This window comes from Euprymna scolopes, chromosome 11, assembly GCF_053919585.1.
Source record: "Euprymna scolopes isolate OS-2025 chromosome 11, ASM5391958v1, whole genome shotgun sequence".
NCBI lineage: Eukaryota > Metazoa > Mollusca > Cephalopoda > Sepiida > Sepiolidae > Euprymna > Euprymna scolopes.
This window is the reverse complement of record NC_136492.1, coordinates 39,219,615-39,238,701: the sequence shown is the minus strand read 5'-3', so window position 1 is coordinate 39,238,701 and position 19,087 is coordinate 39,219,615. Positions and strand designations below refer to the sequence as shown.

Here is a 19,087-nt window from a genome sequence, read left to right as displayed (position 1 = left end):
TCTGCAGTAAATGTGCATAAATATGCAGCAATTCCTTAAAAATGCCATGTATCCATAAACAGAAAAGAAGTTGGAGAACTCAAAGTTGAATTGTAATGTGCTTTATGTACAAAAAACTTAAATCTAAACATAAGACCATTTAAAAATGAATATATTGCAATATTTCTTTGGTATTATTGTAGATTAACACCTTCTGTTTAACCCCACTCAACTCCTTCTGACCACCCCTCCAAAATGTGATTCTACCTTTTTAGGAAATTATGTATAAAATTCCATGAAAAACTTTAATGAAAGATAAACAAATTATTTTAGAATTGAATGTAAAATAATTTCCTATTACAGGTCATTCTAGCATTTTAGGGCAGTTAACTGTTTTTTTTTTCTATGGGAAAATATGCATGCTTTTTTTTTTTTTTTTTTTTAAGATGATTATGTGTAGTTTTAAGAGGGTTTCTATGCAATGAGAATATGGGGAGGGTTGCCATTCGGACTTTGAATTAATTGTAGGGCTAAGGAAAATTATGTGTGAACATACTGAAAACTTGACAGAGACAAAGCTAACAAAAACAATATTAGAGGGGGGAGCGGTTAGTTTCACAAAAATTTAATGTAAAATAATTCATCATTTCCTGGCCGTTCTAGCATTTTAGGACAGTTAACCAATTTATTTTTATGTGTATTTTTCTTTAAGGAAGGATCTATTTTTTGTTTGTTTGTTTGTTTTAGATGCTTGTATGTGGCATACAGAGGTATTTTGTTGGGGGGGGGGCTTGCCACTCGAACTTAGTGTTATTGTTAGGGTTAAAGAGTGTTTTAGGAGGAGACTTGCCACACATAATTTGTATTAGAGGTGAAGTTAAGAGCTTTTTTTCAAAAAGAGCGTTCAAAAATTTGTTGATTTCTATTTTCGAGGTTGAAGGTGTTAATTCCATAGGCCGTTTATACTACGCTGGAGCAGGTTGTAAAAATATCTTTCGCTTAATAAGTAGAAAAAAAAAAAGAAATAAAAAGCTTCCTAATTGTAGTTTGATGTGTTTTCTAACTGCTTTTAAAATTTCAAGAATATTGATATAGATTTTGAGGGTTTGTATTACTATACACATAGATTCAAAAAAGTTGTCAAAAAAACAAATATATAACAAATAAATGTTATCAAAAGCAAGTTACTTTTCTACCTAACTGGATAATTTTTTAGGGTTTTTATTTAATGTAACATCTTTATTCAGCTTAAAAACAGTGTTTACCGATGTTTTGGAAAATTTAAAATGGCGCCTGACTCTCTTGAAACGGTAAGTTTGGGGAAAAGAGTTAAAAATAAAAAAGTAGACAAAATACTGCTAGAAACTCGCTCAATATATGTTACCGTGACATAGGCTGACATATATTCGGTGAGTTTTTAACAGTATTTTGTATAGTTTTTTTTTATTTTTAACTCCTTTTCTCAAACTTACCGTGTCAAAGAGAGTCGGGCCGGGCGCCATTTTTAATTTTCTACGGTAAACACTGTATTTTTTTCGAGCTGAATAAACATGTTACATTGAATAAAAACACAAAAAATATATCCAGTTTGGTAGAAAAGTAACTTATCTTGCCTTTGATAACATTTATTTGTTATATATTTGCTTTTTGACAACTTTTTCGAATCTATGTATAAACGAGATTTTGATACTTATTTTGATTTTGAAAAAAAAAACATTTGTGGCTGTTCGCAGTAAAACATTGTTTTAATTCGCTGTTCAAAACTAATTTAAAGAATAAAAGTGCATGCAAGCTATATATCTACAAAAGTTTATTTTGTTTTTTTTTTAACCATGTTTTTAAATTTGACGAGATTTGTGAGAAATTGCAACAGATTTATAATGCCGAATTGGTTAGGATTGTTGTTATATATTCTGAAAACCGAATAGTTCTAAACTAATGTTATTCTGATAACAAAATAGCTCTAATTAAACATAAGAACATTTATATTCATATTTTCATGTTTTTCTTAATTCGTTCTTGAATAAAAATTAAAGAACGCGTGTTTGTTTACAACTGTGCTATCGCTGATTCTACAGGCTGGAGCTGCTGCTGCTGCTTAAACTTCATTTGACCAAATTCGATAATTAGAAACAATTTTTTTTTTCGGGTAGGTCCTTTTAAATTATCAATTACCGCGGTCCTACTCAACATAAAACAATACTTTTAATTGATAAAGATAGTAAAAAGATTGATTTACTTACTACTGGGTGTCCGAAGAATTTTTTTTTCAAAATGTTCAATACTCGTCATATTAAAGTCTTATTTTTAACACGACAAAAAAAGAAATGGTCAAAAATATTTCGGACACTTGACAGTATTAAGATTAACACCTCTTCTAATTGGTTCCCAAATTTCATGACGAAATTCTTCATACAATCACGGTACGGACCTTTAGAAAACAGGGGGGGTCATTACAAAACCTTACCGAAAACGCCATTTTATGACGTTCACATTTTTATCACTTTATTTGCTTAAAACTCTTAAAATATATAATGTACATTCATATTTATTAATTCATTTGAAAGTATATTCATTTCCGAACAAAACAGTAGTAATTTGAAGACTTGAAGTGCTTTGGTTTAAAAAATATGGCTATTTTAGTAGAACTACCTTGAAATCTGTGATTATCCAAAGCGTTTTTTCGTCCGTGTGTATTACTAATAAAAGTCACACAGCGTTTGGGTTTGTTTACCCAAATTTAACTGTTTCTTTCCCCAACAGATGTTGGGGAGGGGTGTCTGATCAAAGCTGATTGCTTGTGGACGTTTTTCCCAGCGCAATGCCGAGAAGGTATTTATTTGCTTCCTCACCGAGCAAATTAGGCACAAGGCCGATTTTTAATGTGAGGCGTGAAGGGGAAATGGGGACCAACTCCCCGGGGAGTAGGGGAGCTGGATAGTGACAATTGGTATGAAGGGTTGCCCTTACATTGACAAAGGTCTTATATGTAGGGTCACCCCCACATATGGTCTTTGGTATTTATTTGCTCCCTCACCGAGCAAATTAGGCACAAGGCCGATTTTTAATGTGAGGAGTGAAGGGGAAATGGGGACCAACTCCCCGGGGAGTAGGGGAGCTGGATAGTGACAATTGGTATGAAGGGTTGCCCCTACATTGACCAAGGACTTATATGTGGGGTCGCCCCCACATATGGTCTTTGCTTGCAGTATCTGCCCGAACAGATACTACACTTTGAGATATAAAATCTTTTATTCATGTTAAAAAATACAGAAAAAATCAACGATGAACAAAAAACTTAGGCACATGGCCAACTCAAAAGGGGGGATTTTGGGGGTCGTTGGTCATCCTTGTCACTCCAGAACTAAACAAAGTCAAAAGTTTCTCCCAGCTAGTATCTTCTTTCACCATAATACCGCATTCACCCTTTCATATTTGGGGACGTCCTAGTAACTCCCAATTTTTAAAACATTTTTTATTGACGTGTAAAAACAAAAAAGATAACAATAAAATGGTAACAATAATTCATTTGTGTCGAGGGCGGGGGAAGAAAAAACAAAAGGTGATTAGTAGGACCCTCCCAACCCCGTCTAGTTGATAGACTGCCCGTTCCACTAGGTTTGTAAAAGGAACCTCGCTTCTGCGGGTCAGTCTCTAGGTGGGGATGCCCTCTAGATGGGGGTGAATGGAGAAAAGAAAATTTTTGTGGGTAAGGGATGGAGGTTAGTTTGTATTTCTTTTTCTCCAAGATGGGTAAAATTTAGAGGAAGGGGTGAAAACAAAAATTGCAGGTAAGAGGGGATGGGGATCTTGGAGGCTTCCTAATCGGGGAGGGATGGAACACACTCAGCTAGCTGAGAGACTACTTGTTTAATTTTACTTTACAGAACTGCGCGTTCCACACCTAGGCGGGGAACACGTATTCAAATTTGGCTCCTCTTCGTACACACAGACTTGCCACATGTATCCATCTTCTGTCAAATGCCGCGCGATGCAGCCTTCTTCTATCACATCTGATCTTCACCCGTAGTTGGTGTTTAAAGAATGCGATCAGATCTTGATCAGAAAAAGACAACACCCCCCGGCAACCTTGCAGACGCGACGTCCAAATCACCATTCTCGCCACGGCCAGGATCGTAACGTAGACCATTTGTCTTTCCCGGTCCCATGGCGGCCTCACGTTGTCCACAACATTGGATACAGTAATTGGGCGAGGATGCTCAGGATCGATGCGAGCCGTCACTCCGCTGACATACGACCATGACTGGCGGAGTTCGCGGCAATCGAAGAAAGCGTGATCTGTAGTTTCTATGACCGTTGTCCCACAACGGGGACAATCAGGCGACTCCAAAAACCCGGTACTGCATTGTATGTTGTTGAGTGGAAGTGCATTTCGGGCCAATCGCCAGGTCAGAGAGAACTCCGAATTGTTCAGATGACTCGAACCTGGCGCCCAGCTCCACGTGGAGCGGATCTCACTCTGCTGCCACCCCAAACGCGCGCATAGCGGGTCGTCAGCGGCCCCCTTCACTAGATCCCTGTGGAGTTCCCTACGGGTAGCAGTCACAAGGTCACTGGACCTTGGTAGTCGTTTTAGCGCGGCTCGGCACTCTTTCATATAGGCAGATTCTCCCCGCGGCCTGCGACAGCTCTCGATGGAAGGGTCGAGAACGAGGTCAGGGAAGGCGGCAGTAACCACGGGGTGCCACGATTGGTCATCCTGCATATAGTGGCTCAGGAAGGCCAGCCTCTCAGAATCTCGATGACACTCCAAGTCCGGCATTCCCAAGCCTCCCTCACACGGACGTTGAATACAGACCTGTCTGCTCACCCAGTGTCTTCCTCTGTCCCAAAGGAGCGAGGACAAGAGTTCGACAAGAGCTTTTAGGTGTTGTGCAGGCAGGGGAAGTACGGCCAGTCGGTAAAGGATGAGAGGAAAGACGTAAGTGGCTCACGCCTCAGCTCTACCTTTTAAGGAAAGTTTCCTAGGAAGCCACGAATTGACTGCAGCCTCCACCTTTGACCGTACCTCCAACCAATTCTTGTCAAGCTGGAGACCCGGTCCGAACCACACGCCGAGGATCCGGACCGGGCCATCTGTTCAGCTGAAGGGCGCCGGGAGGTTTGCGTTGCCACTCCATGCGCCCAACCGCAGTCCTACCGACTTGTTGCGGTTTATCTTGGCCCCCGTGATTCTTTCGTACTGTGTGAGTGCCTCCGACACGACCTCAATGTCTCTGAAGCCCGACACGAAGACCGTGACATCATCGGCAAACGCGGATACCTTGGCAGCTGAGCCGCCAGGCAGAGCCATTCCGCGCAGGGCCGAATTTGCCTCCCCATGTCTCAGCTTGCGGAGAAGAGGCTCCAAAGCCAGGACATAAAGCAGGGGCGACAGCGGACAACCCTGACGAACCGACCGAGAGATAACAAAGGGTTTCGAGCGCTTTCCGTTCACTTGCACGACAGCCATGGGCTGTCGATACATTATGGAGATCCACTTGCAAAAGTCCGGTTTAAAACCGGCGACCTCTAAGACAGATGCCAGGAAACGATGGTCGACCCTATCGAAAGCTTTGGACTGATCTAAGTTGATCAGCGCGACTTCCGTGTCGTCATCTATTCCCCCCTCTAGGATCGTGCGGATCAGGTGCAAGTTGTTCTGAATCGATCTCCCCTTCACAGCGTAGTTCTGTTCCGGTTCAACCAACTCGTCGATAACAATCTGCAGCCGATTCGAAAGGACCTTGGCCAAAATCTTCAACTGTGTTTAGCAGAGTTATGGGCCTGTAGTCGTCTAATTCTTCTCCTCCATGCCCGTCACCTTTCTTCAGCAATGTGATCACTCCCTTGGTCACCTGCCCTGGGATGGATCCCTGAGCAAACCAATGGTTGAACATATCCGTCAGAAGAGGCAGAAACATGGGCGACAGCCTCAAGTACAGTTCGTATGGCAGACCATCAAGTCCTGGCGATTTGTCACAGCTGACCTGCTTCAGCGCAGTAAAGACTTCCCGCTCCGTGACCCGGCCCTCGCAACTAGCCACTCTAGCCGCCTCGAGGCGGGGAGAGTCGGCCAAATAGTCGCTAAACTCAAGGACCGGAAGATCGGGCTGCTGTGTAAAATGCTCCTCGAAATGTTCTCGAAACCCCTCGCAGATCTCCCGAGTCGATTCCAGGGTGCGTCCATTCGGATGTTTGATTTTCGCAATGTATTTGTCCGAGCCACGTCTAGAAACCTCACGGCGCACGTCTGCATCAGAATTGACTGCTTCGTTGCCTATCTTTCTAAGCCTAGCTCTAACTACTTGGCCTTCGTAACGCTCGCTAGTCTCGCGTAGAAGGTCCTGCTTAGCTAGTTCCTGACTAACCCTATCACCCTCCCCCGTAGCCTGGGCTAGTTTATGCTCTAGCTGCTTCTTCGTCTTGGCCTTATCAAGTGCGAGGCGCTGGGCATACTTGACGGAGAAGCTTCTGATCTTGGCTTTGAGACATAACCACCACTTACTCCCGGTAACCGCCCCCACTAGTGCCTTTTTAATCAATTCTCTTAACTGATCTTGGAAGTCTTGTATCTCCAGAAGGGAGGTGTTTAACTTCCAGTACCCCGCTAACTTAGGCCTATTTCGTAGCTTCAGCCGGGCCATAACTAATTTATGGTCCGTCTGGCCTAGCCAAGTGAACGTGGGACAGGATAGGAAGTCTACTTCGGCTCTCCTAACTAACATCCTGTCCAAATAGGTATTTGGGTAGGAGGAAACGCAGATACTACACTTTGATCCTGCCCCAAGGGCCAAGTACTGGCGCGATGCCGGTAAGACGTCGTTTGAGTTTAGTTTCACATATTTATACTAAAAAGCCCAATCAACACGCGAGAAGCCAAAATAGCAATAATTTTGTAAAAATCGACGTAAATAAATCTATACGCTACACGCTTTTCTAATTCCTAGATATTATTATATAGGACCTATATACACAGTTTTAAGCGATAGTAACAACCCCGGGAGCGCGTGCGAAAGAAGCCTTTTGAAGACATACACGAAATAATCACACACATTTTGCCTTTTATATATATAGATGGTTCAAACAGTGATTTTACCAAATATGGCCAAAATAAGGAAACTCATAAAAATTAAATTTTTGAAAAATTATTTTTTCATTATGCAGTGAACTAACAAGCACTTAACCATTAATAGGTTAATCAAGATCGAGATTTTTTCAACATTGTTTATACTCATCACATTTTTACTGAGCTGAATGAACTACATACACTGACCCTAATGAAGGTAATGTCTAAAATAGAGGAAGCAATACCTAAGAGGATCTCTCCATAAAAGAAAATAATGCTTGCATGTATGGTATCATTGTATCAGAAAAATTACGACACAAACCTCCCAAAAGCAGATAGTAGATCCTGGGAAAATGAGCTTATAACAATAGAACAGATAGATCACCCCTATCTCAGCTGAGTAGAGTAGAGACAAAACAACTAAAATGACAACTTGTTAACATCTGATGAAAGGCAATCAAACCACAACCATTCAACAAGTTTTCAGCATCTACTGAAGAGTTGCAATTACACCAGCAATAGAAATAGAAGACACTGGAGGGGATAGAGTTGAATTATCAGTATCAAATATTTTCGGTTATGCAGAGTCAATCTCATTGTAAAAGAAAATAAATATTGAAATTTATGAGAAACAAAACATATCACTATTTTCATGGACAAACTGTTCCTAAGCCTTAAATACAGCCACGAGATATTCCAAAATTTCCCAACATGCAAGAGTTGCTGTAGAGGTGAAACATTTTAAAAATTTCAGTTTGTTTCATCATATCTAATTGAATTCTTCAGATTTCATTCATGAACAAGTAAAAGCATATACAAAACTTGAATTTTAGGAATCAGTCAATATTTGTAGAGTAAGTAAGCCAGGCGGAACTTGAGATAAAGTACTTTAGTAAAATTGGTGAACTGATAAAGTGAAATGATAGGCAAATAATAATGATAATCAAGAGTTTTTTTTTGCAATGGTTTGTAAAAATGTAAAGAGGAAAGTTATTCACCTATTTCGTGCTCTTGTCATGCTCTTTGCTTTTCTTCTCTCAAACTGACGTTCATCATCACTAGAGTCGCTACTTGAAGACGTAGATGAACTGCCATGAAATGCTGTCCGTCTAACAAAATAAAAAACATTTTTTTAACCTATTTTCCCCACATTTTATAAATTCAATTTAAATTTTCATTAATTTCTCCTAGTACAGTAATAAAAGATATTAATGATTCATTTTCCTATTAAGAAATGGAAGTTAATACAAAAAAAAAAGTTAAGAAAGAAAACAAAATTTTATGAAGGTAGCATTAATCATTTCTAAGTTGGGGAAAATACAAATATTTTAGAATTTTTTTTTTTTTTAAATTAGTAAAAAAAGAAAAAAATGACGTAGGTATGAATATGTGCAAAAATACGTAACCAATAAACTATTGGTTACATAACACAGAAATGAACAAGAAATAGTAATCATACACCAAGGATAGTTTATAACAAGTAATATCTTTGTTTGGATGGATAATGTGTACAGAAATATATCAGTAAGTTGAAATGCAAAAATGTTCATTTTAACTTCTGACTTATTTCTATTACTTCTGTGCATGCGCAAATCCATTTAGAGCTAAAAGTGGTTTAATTTTATAACTTTCTTATCTATTGATAGCTCAATTCAATTCTAGATGATGGCACTGAAATCATTTTTTTTTTTTTAAATCTTGAAATCAGTATTACATATTAGGTACAATATAATATTCAATACCGAATACATTAAGTACAATATTCAATAGCGAATGCATATTAGGTACAATATAATACTCAATAGTGAATTACATAATACAAAATCTGTATGAATCAAAATACATTTAAGCATATTTTATGACAAACCCAACCCCTGAACATATTTCTCTGACTTGTAAAAAATATATTCACCTCATTTTACCATTTCGATGAGCAGGAGATCTATATGATGTATGGTTTCCATGAGGGTCACAATATGACAAATTCTTGTTTCGTTTCTTAAGAGGATCTGAAACAATACACAGTCAATTATTGTTAGGAAAGGATGATATCCTTAGAAACTACTTTCACAATCAAACTTTTAGATTATTGACACAAAAGTTTAAGTATACATCCAGAGAGAACTTGATACTTACAAAAAACAAATCAATTTCTATCAATTTTTATGCATCAATTTTAGAGGTGTTACAATCCTCTCTAAAATAATTATTTCATACTGAATTTTTTTTTTTTATTTTACTTAAAAAACATGTTTTAAATATGCATCAATAGTGTTACTTAAATACAGTAGAACCCCGGAGTACAGCATTAATCTGTTCCAGGGTTGGGATTGAAAGGTGAAATCACCATATGGCGAGGCCTAAGTAAAATTTTATAATTATTAATTAAAAATTAGTAACAAAATACAGTAGAGTATACAATACACATGTATATAATCAAATAACATTATAAATCACACCGTCAGGCGGGGCAAATACCATAACCAGGGGCCAGGAAAACATTGTATTCCACATCGTAACCTGGGGGGAAAAAAAAAAAAAAAAAAAAAAAAAAACAAAAAAAAAAAACGTATCCCGGGGTTCTTTATAATATAAAGTTTCTCTTCTTTTTTTTTTTACATGGTGGTCACCACTTATCAAGGCCCGGAAGCCACTCAGGGATAAGGGTTATTGCAAGTACATTACATTAGTGTGGAGATTTGATGAAGTGTTTACTTAAGGGGGCGGTTCATTAGGAATTTGTTAATGTTGGACTTGAACACATCCAAGTTGTAGTCAGGTGGGAAGCAGGCAGACGGAACATAGTTCCACAGGCATGCAGTTCTAAGAAAGAAGCTTTGTTCATGGAATCCACGTTTTGATTTAGGCACAGTGGGGGAAATTTTTCACAGTGGATTCAGCTAGACGGGTGTTTTTCATGAAAGATTGGCGAGGGGGGACCAGAGATTGGAGTTCAGACGAGCACCTGCCATGGAAATAACGATAAAACAAGGATAGGCTCGCAACGTCTCTTCTGTGGGAGAGAGGTTGCAGGATAGAGAAAAGGGCATCCCCTACTAAGACACGAATTCTATCTGAACTAGCGCCCATACTTACAAAACTGTTTAAACATTGTCTTAAGGAGAATAGTTTCCCATCTCCCTGGAAAATTTCATCAGTATGCCCTGTATTTAAGAATTCAGGTGATCGCTCATCCCCCTCTCAGTACAGGCCAATAAGTCTCCTGTGTGTCATGAGTAAGTTATTGGAATCTGTTAAATACAGAAGTAATCAACCATCTCAACAAAAATAACCTTCTTAGTGACACTCAATATGGTTTCCGTTCTGCTAGATCTACAGCAGATGTGCTTACAGTTATATCTCATAGGATTAGCAAATCTCTCGACGGAGGCCACCTTTCTAGGGCAATTGCTCTTGACATATCTAAGGCCTTTGATAGGGTATGGCATAAAGGTTTACTTCATAAGATCTCTAGCTATGGTATAGCTGGTAATGTCTTCTCAGTTATTAAATCATTTCTTTCTGATAGGTTCATAAGAGTAGTAGTTGAGGGGCAAAAATCAGAAGCTCACAGTATTAATGCTGGTGTCCCTTAGGGGTCCATCCTAGGCCAACTCTTTTCCTGATCTACATTAATGATCTTCCAAATCACATCCTTACATTATTTGTGCTGACGACACTACCATTTATGGTAGCACATCTAAGACAGTAAACGACCAAGTTCTCTCCAATTCTCTCTCCTCTGATCTTGAGCACGTAGTATAATGGGGAAAGGAGTAGCTGGTTACTTTTAATGCATCTAAAACCAAGCTTCTTTCTTTACATCATCAACATTCTGATCCACATCTGGCATCAATTGAAATGAATGGCTTCATGCATCTTCAGGAGGCCTCAAGTTTTGACAAGCTTCTGGGCCTGACCTTTACTCCTGATCTTAAATGGAACACGTACATCAAATCTGTTGCCAAACCTGCTGGAAAAATGGTGGGATCTTTCTATCGATCCGGTAAATATCTCACTGCTGATGCTATTCTCTATCTATATAAGAGCCAGGTACGTCCAAGGATGGAATATTGTTGCCACATCTGGGCAGGAGCTGCTAGAAAGGACTTGGCCTGCTTTGATAGAGTTCAAAATAGACTTCGTAGCCTCGTAGGAGATGTCCTTTTCTCTTCGCTGCAACCTCTATCTCACAGAAGAGATGTTGCGAGTTTGTCTCTGATGCATCGTTATTTTCATGGAAGATGTTCAACTGAGCTTCAATCTATGGTCCCCCCTCGCCAAACTTTCACAAGAAACACTCGTCTAGCTGTACACACTATCAATAATTCCCCCACTCTTTATCTGTGCCTAAACCTAAACGTAGATTCCATGAACAAAGCTTCTTTCTTAGAACTGCACGCCTGTGGAATTGTCTTCCGTTTTCCTGCTTTCCGGCTGACTACAATATGGTTGTGTTCAAGTCTAACGTAAATAAGTTCTTGATGAGCCGTTCTATACAAGTTATCAAATTTACCAAATTTTCATTACTAATGATTACTATATTGTCCAATGTCTACTGTACACTCTTTAACCCTTATCCTTGAGTGGCCTCTTGGCTTTGATAAGTGGTGATGCCTATGTAAAAAAAAAAAAAAAAGGATAGGCTATTTTTAGCAGCTCCTGCCCAGATATGGCAGCAGTATTCCAGCCTTGGATGTACTTGGCTTTTATATAGATAGAGAATTGCATCAGTAGTGAGATATCTTCTGGAGCGGTAGAAGGATCCCACCATCTTTCCAGCGACCTTGGCAACAGACTTGATGTACGTGTTCCATTTCAGATCAGGAGTAAAGGTCAAACCCAGAAGCTTGTCAAAACACGGGGCATCTCCCAGACGAGAGTCATCCATCCCAATTGATGCCAGATGGGGATCAGAGCATTGATGATGTAAGGATAGGAGTTTGGTTTTAGATGCATTAAAGGTAACCAGCCACGTCTTTCCCCACTGAACCACACGCTCGAGATCAGAGAGAACTTTGTCATTTACAGCCTTTGACGTGTTGCCGTAGATGGTCGTGTCATCAGCATAGATGTCAACGAATGATTTAAGTATGTGTTTAGGGAGGTCATTGATGTAGATCAGGAAGAGAGTTGGGCCCAGGATTGACCCCTGGGGGACTCCAGCATTAATACTGCAGGCCTCTGATTTTTGTCCATCGAACACTACTCTTATGAGCCTATCGAAGATAAATGATTTAATGATTGAGAAAACATTTCCAGTTATACCGTAGCTGGAAATCTTGTGAAGTAGACCCTTATGCCATACCTTGTCGAAGGCCTTTGATATGTCAAGAGCAATTGCCTTAGAAAGGAAGCCTTTGTCAAGAGATTCACTAATCCTGTGAGATATAACCGTCAGCACATCTGCGGTAGATCATGCAGAGCGGAAACCATATTGTGTGTCACTAAGAAGGTTGTTTCTGCTGAGGTGGTTGACTATTTCTCTATTTAATATGGATTCCAGCAACTTACTCATAACACACAGGAGACTTATTGGTCTGTACTGAGAAGGAGATGACTTATCACCTGAATTCTTTTTTTATATATTTCCTATAAAATCAGTGCATAGCCAGTCAAATATCAGTGAATTATCGATCTGTGTTTAAAAAAAAAAAATCTATATTCTATCTGTCCCAACAACATTTTAGATATCATCAGCAGAGATGATTATCCAATGCAATTGCTGTTTGTTTAAAAATGGAAAGTGGAAATGGCATCCTAATTCAAAATTATCCTTTTATTTACATTAAAACTTTTGACTAATTATTATGAGGAAAACGTGTAAACACTTATACATGTGAAATTGATTTACTTCATTTATATAAATATTATTTGTTTTCTTCAAGTTACAAAAATTAAAATGCACAATATGAATGGGGATAAAAAACAAAAACACAAACCTTAAACAAATAACCTTCATTTATTATTCTTATGCATTCTTGTGTGTTTATTGCAGTAAAATCTTTAAATAGGATTTTAAATCGTTTGTCTACTTCTCACTGCAATGTAGACAGGAGGAAAAACCTACATGCATACAAAGTTATCTTAATTTCATTTAGATAATCATTTCTTTCACAAAATTAAAATGTACAATATGAATGCAGATAAAAAAATAACATTAACATCTCAGAAATGAAACCTTACTGAACTAGACAATTACAAATAATAAACTCTGTATTAAAAATAAGAATTTTTTTCACAATATTGCAGATCTTGCAGATTCAGTGCAGTAAAATGCATCTATATATTAATGACATAAGACAATTTTGCATTTGGTTGTGTTTGCCTTTAGAAAAAAAATTACTTGAGATTTTTTTAAAAGAATTAATAAACTGTTTAATAAAAAATAATATCTGCCTTTATCATAATATAACAAATCTAAGTATTAAGAGTATACATACAATAAATTTTTTAACTAGAGATTAAAAGAAACTTCACACAACAGAATTTTAGTCCAATAGTTTAATGATCAAATGATATTGTAATGATTCAATTTAACTCTCAATACTATTTAGTAATTAATTTATTTATTGCAGACTATTATCCTCATCTTTATTAGTTGTTGTTAGGATAATAAATTCAAATAAATAAATTCATAAATAATACTCATCTCAATAATGAATTCCAATTAAAAAATATATCTTTAGTAATTGCTTGATGGCAGAAAGTGAATCTTACCCAAAAACCTTATCAGTCAACCAAAGAAAGATAAACCAACAGCACTGCTGTATGTGCTCCAATCAAAGTAAATAATAATAACGTTCTGAGATTAAATGTTTAACAAAATAGCAATACACATGAAAAAATTGAAATAGCTTAAAATATTTCAATATTGGTATGCATAGAAAGAGCTTGATGAGCTAAGAAAGAATCTTTTTAAATTTTTAAAATCTGATTAAAATTAAGGAAGTTATGGTTATTTTTGTGCCTCACACGTTTGGATATTTTTCCCTCTTTAAGACCATATGCGTTTCGTCACATTTTTTACACTACTTTTTCAGTAAAAATGTCATATCTTTGTTAAAACACAAGACTAAGAAATGAAATTTACCATATAAGTGTATTTTTGTACAAGGAATCAGAATATGCAACTGAAAATCTCCCAAAGTTTATGGTTTCCAAATAATCTGCAGTAAATGTGCATAAATATGCAGCAATTCCTTAAAAATGCCATGTATCCATAAACAGAAAAGAAGTTGGAGAACTCAAAGTTGAATTTTAATGTGCTCTATGTACAAAAAACTTAAATCTAAACATAAGACCATTTAAAAATGAATATATTGCAATATTTCTTTGGTATTATTGTAGATTAACACCTTCTGTTTAACCCCACTCAACTCCTTCTGACCACCCCTCCAAAATGTGATTCTACCTTTTTAGGAAATTATGTATAAAATGCCATGAAAAACTTTAATGAAAGATAAACAAATTATTTTAGAATTGAATGTAAAATAATTTCCTATTACAAGTCATTCTAGCATTTTAGGGCAGTTAACTGTTTTTTTTTTCTATGGGAAAATATGCATGCTTTTCTTTTTTTTTTTTTAAGATGATTATGTGTAGTTTTAAGAGGGTTTCTATGCAATGAGAATATGGGGAGGGTTGCCATTCGGACTTTGAATTAATTGTAGGGCTAAGGAAAATTATGTGTGAACATACTGAAAACTTGACAGAGACAAAGCTAACAAAAACAATATTAGAGGGGGGAGCGGTTAGTTTCACAAAAATTTAATGTAAAATAATTCACTATTTCCTGGCCATTCTAGCATTTTAGGACAGTTAACCAATTTATTTTTATGTGTATTTTTCTTTAAGGAAGGATCTATTTTTTGTTTGTTTGTTTTAGATGCTTGTATGTGGCTTACAGAGGTATTTTGTTGGGGGGGGGGGCTTGCCACTCGAACTTAGTGTTATTGTTAGGGTTAAAGAGTGTTTTAGGAATACGAACCGTTACTTCATTTTTGTTTTGTTGTCCTAACTGCAAAATGCCGTTTCCATTTCAAATAAATATTTTACAGAAAGTTATATATATATATATATATATATATGTGTGTGTGTGTGTGTGTGTGTGTATTCGACAGGTAAATAAGTCAGCAAATGTTATATTTAGTTTTAATTTAATAAGAAACTGAGTTGCGAAATTTCAAAGAAAATTCCATAAATTTGTTGATTTCTATTTTCGAGGTTGAAGGTGTTAATTCCATAGGCCGTTTATACTACGCTGGAGCAGGTTGTAAAAATATCTTTCGCTTAATAAAGTAGAAAAAAAAATAACGAAATAAAAAGCTTCCTAATTGTAGTTTGATGTGTTTTCTTTTAAAATTTCAAGAATATTGATATAGATTTTGAGGGTTTGTATTACTATACACATAGATTCGAAAAAGTTGTCAAAAAAACAAATATATAACAAATAAATGTGATCAAACGCAAGTTACTTTTCTACCTAACTGGATAATTTTTTAGGGTTTTTATTTAATGTAACATGTTTATTCAGCTTGAAAACAGTGTTTACCGATGTTTTGGAAAATTTAAAATGGCGCCCGACTCTTGAAACGGTAAGTTTGGGGAAAAGAGTTAAAAATAAAAAAGTAGACAAAATACTGCTAGAAACTCGCTCAATATATGTTACCGTGACATAGGCTGACATATATTTGGTGAGTTTTTAACAGTATTTTGTATAGTTTTTTTTTTTTTTTTTTTTAACTCCTTTTCTCAAACTTACCGTGTCAAAGAGAGTCGGGCCGGGCGCCATTTTTAATTTTCCAATACATCGGTAAACACTGTACGTTTTTCGAGCTGAATAAACATGTTACATTAAATAAAAACACTAGAAAATTATCCAGTTAGGTAGAAAAGTAACTTATCTTGCCTTTGATAACATTTATTTGTTATATATTTGTTTTTTGACAACTTTTTCGAATCTATGTATAAACGAGATTTTGATACTTATTTTGATTTTGAAAAAAAAAACATTTGTGGCTGTTCGCAGTAAAACATTGTTTTAATTCGCTGTTCAAAACTAATTTAAAGAATAAAAGTGCATGCAAGCTATATATCTACAAAAGTTTATTTTGTTTTTTTAACCATGTTTTTAAATTTGACGAGAAATGTGAGAAATTGCAACAGATTCATAATGCCGAATTGGTTGGGACAATTGTTATTATACATTCTGAAAACCGAATAGTTCTAAACTAATGTTATTCTGATAACAAAATAGCTCTAATTAAACATAAGAACATTTATATTCATATTTTCATGTTTTTCTTAATTCGTTCTTGTTTATATATTTTATTGCTTTTCGTTCTTGAATAAAAATTAAAGAACGCGTGTTGTTTACACTGTGCTATTGCTGATTCTACCGGCTGGAGCTGCTGCTGCTGCTTCTAGTAATACTAACTTCATTTGACCAAATTCGAGAAATAGAAACAATTTTTTTTTCTGGTAGGTCCTTTTAAATTATCAATTACCGTGATCCTACTCAACATAAAATAATACTTTTAATTGATAAAGATAGTAAAAAGATTGATTTACTTACTACTGGGTGTCCGAAGAATTTTTTTTTCAAAATGTTCGATACTCGTCATATTAAAGTCTTATTTTTAACACGACAAAAAAAGAAATGGTCAAAAATATTTCGGACACTTGACAGTATTAAGATTAACACCTCTACTGATTGGTTCCCAAATTTCATGACGAAATTCTTCATACAATCACGGTACGGACCTTAAGAAAACAGGGAGGGTCATTACAAAACCTTACCGAAAATGCCATTTTATGACGTTCACATTTTTATCACTTTATTTGCTTAAAACTCTTAAAATATATAATGTACATTCATATTTATTAATTCATTTGAAAGTATATTCATTTCCAAACAAAACAGTAGTAATTTGAAGACTTGAAGTGCTTTGGTTTAAAAAATATGGCTATTTTAGTAGAACTACCTTGAAATCTGTGATTATCCAAAGCGTTTTTTCGTCCGTGTGTATTACTAAACAAAATAATAATACAATAAATTTATTATATTGCTAACACTGGAGATAAATTCCATTTTATCAAAATTACTAGAAAATATTGCCCAGTTAATTTTTGAGACAGATAGAAATACATGTTAAACCTTACACATTGAGTATTGTTATAAAGTTTAAATTTTAAGGGTGAATCATTCAGTTTTTAATTGTTCACAACAAGTGATCATACAAACACTTAATTGATACTGCAATTCATCAACATTTGACTAAATGCCAATGAATTGGTTTTGTATGGTGAATCACAGTTCTAATCAAATATTTTCTATATTGTGGATAAATATTAGAATTTTGGGTGAAAATAGATTTAGATTGTAAATTATAAACAGCCCCCTCCCTTACAACCAACACACAGTGACCAAGTAAAAGAAAAGTCAGTGTTACCCCTCTCAACAAATAATTTTTTCAGAAATTCCATTTTTTTAAGTTATTTCATTACAAATTTAAATTCCACCATATTGCATTTCAGTTTTTGTAAACAAATCGGCCATTTCATTCTTTTATTATATAACTGTGAATTTAAAACAAACATACACCAGCAAAGCAAACAAATATTTTCTATATTGAATGACTAGTCTTTCCAGCTTTTTTTGTGTCTTGCAGCTGCAATTTTTAGTTTCACCAATTTTCTTGGACAACACTGGAACATAAATTCTTCTAATACCAAATAAAAATTGCAATTAAAAAAAATATTTTAGATCATTCCAGATGAGTTTTACAAATAGTAGCTCTGTAGCATTCACTAATCATGTGACCTATAATCAGCTTGTAACTTAATTGAGAAAAGGTGATTTAAATTGATAAAAGCGAATAATAAAAATCTTCACAGCCAATTTACCAATTGGTGGTGCTTCAAAAAGCTTAGTTCGAGGTTTATGTTCTCTTAAAAAGTATGATCTTCGTGGCGGTTCTTGTGCTTCACTGTTGTCTTCCTCTTCCTCCTCCTCTTCATCATCAACATCATCATCATCATCGTCATCGACTTCATCAGCATGATTATCTTGGGAATCATCAAGATCTAAAGAAATTTAAAAGAGATGAAATTATTATGCAAATGTTATGACACTTAGATTTAGGGAGAATTTTGAATAAATTATGTATTTCTTCACAACTAGAATATCATTTTTATATCAACACAATAAGTGGGAACATCATCCATTTACATACCCTTACACACCCAATTCATAGACCATTAGAAAAGAGAAAATACAATTAATTTTAATAATTTCATCAAGATTGTTGTAAGAAAAAAAACAATAAACTAATTTCAAATTTATAATGCTACAATATCAATAAAAATGTCAAATTATGTTTGTTACTAACCAATGCCTACTGAACTGATTGCCTCAGCATTTTGCGATAGCAGTTTTTCTAATTCAGTTGTGTTTTTATATATTTAGAATGAAAAATATTACAATATTAAAAAAAAATTTTTTTCGAAATCATTTCTTCTTGACGAAAGGCGATCATTTTGAACATGACAAAAGTTTGGGGTTTTTTCATCATTTTATCTTAGTGATTGTTTTATTATTTCGCTTTACTCTAATGTTTTATTTTTATATATTTACTATTGAATAATAATAATAATAATAATAATAATAAAAAATCCCTATGTCCTGAAAAATGACGAAAAATATAAATTTTGACTTTACTGTTAGTCACTTATTTTTTACCAATCATGTATTCGTTACTTTAGTGGTCAGTATATATATATATATATATATAATATTCTTTAAATGTTAAATTAACAAATATATTCATAATAAATATACTTCCTACACAACTACATTGCAATATAAAAATAAATTGTTTTAAAAATGCATACAACCAAATAGCAGTTATTGCCAGTGTATTTTTTAGTTCTAAGTTTACTCTCTTTATCTTTCTCACACACACTCTGTTCCTATTTATTTGCCTCCCTGTGCAGGCAGAGTTAAACACAAAATCGGTTTTTAATCTGTGAAAAATC

General features: G+C 35.5%; 1 protein-coding gene across 1 annotated transcript in view; it reads right to left on the bottom strand.

Annotated features, from left to right (window-relative positions):
- LOC145288128 (uncharacterized) overlaps positions 1-19,087 on the bottom strand; it is a 361,708-nt gene that overhangs the window by 247,540 nt on the left and 95,081 nt on the right. The window contains exons 6-8 of the mRNA XM_080136193.1: positions 17,957-18,136; positions 8,961-9,057; positions 8,047-8,157 (exon numbers count right to left, since the gene is read on the bottom strand). Coding sequence (XP_079992319.1) covers positions 8,047-8,157; positions 8,961-9,057; positions 17,957-18,136 — 388 coding nt within the window. The remainder of the gene's footprint in view (positions 1-8,046; positions 8,158-8,960; positions 9,058-17,956; positions 18,137-19,087) is intronic.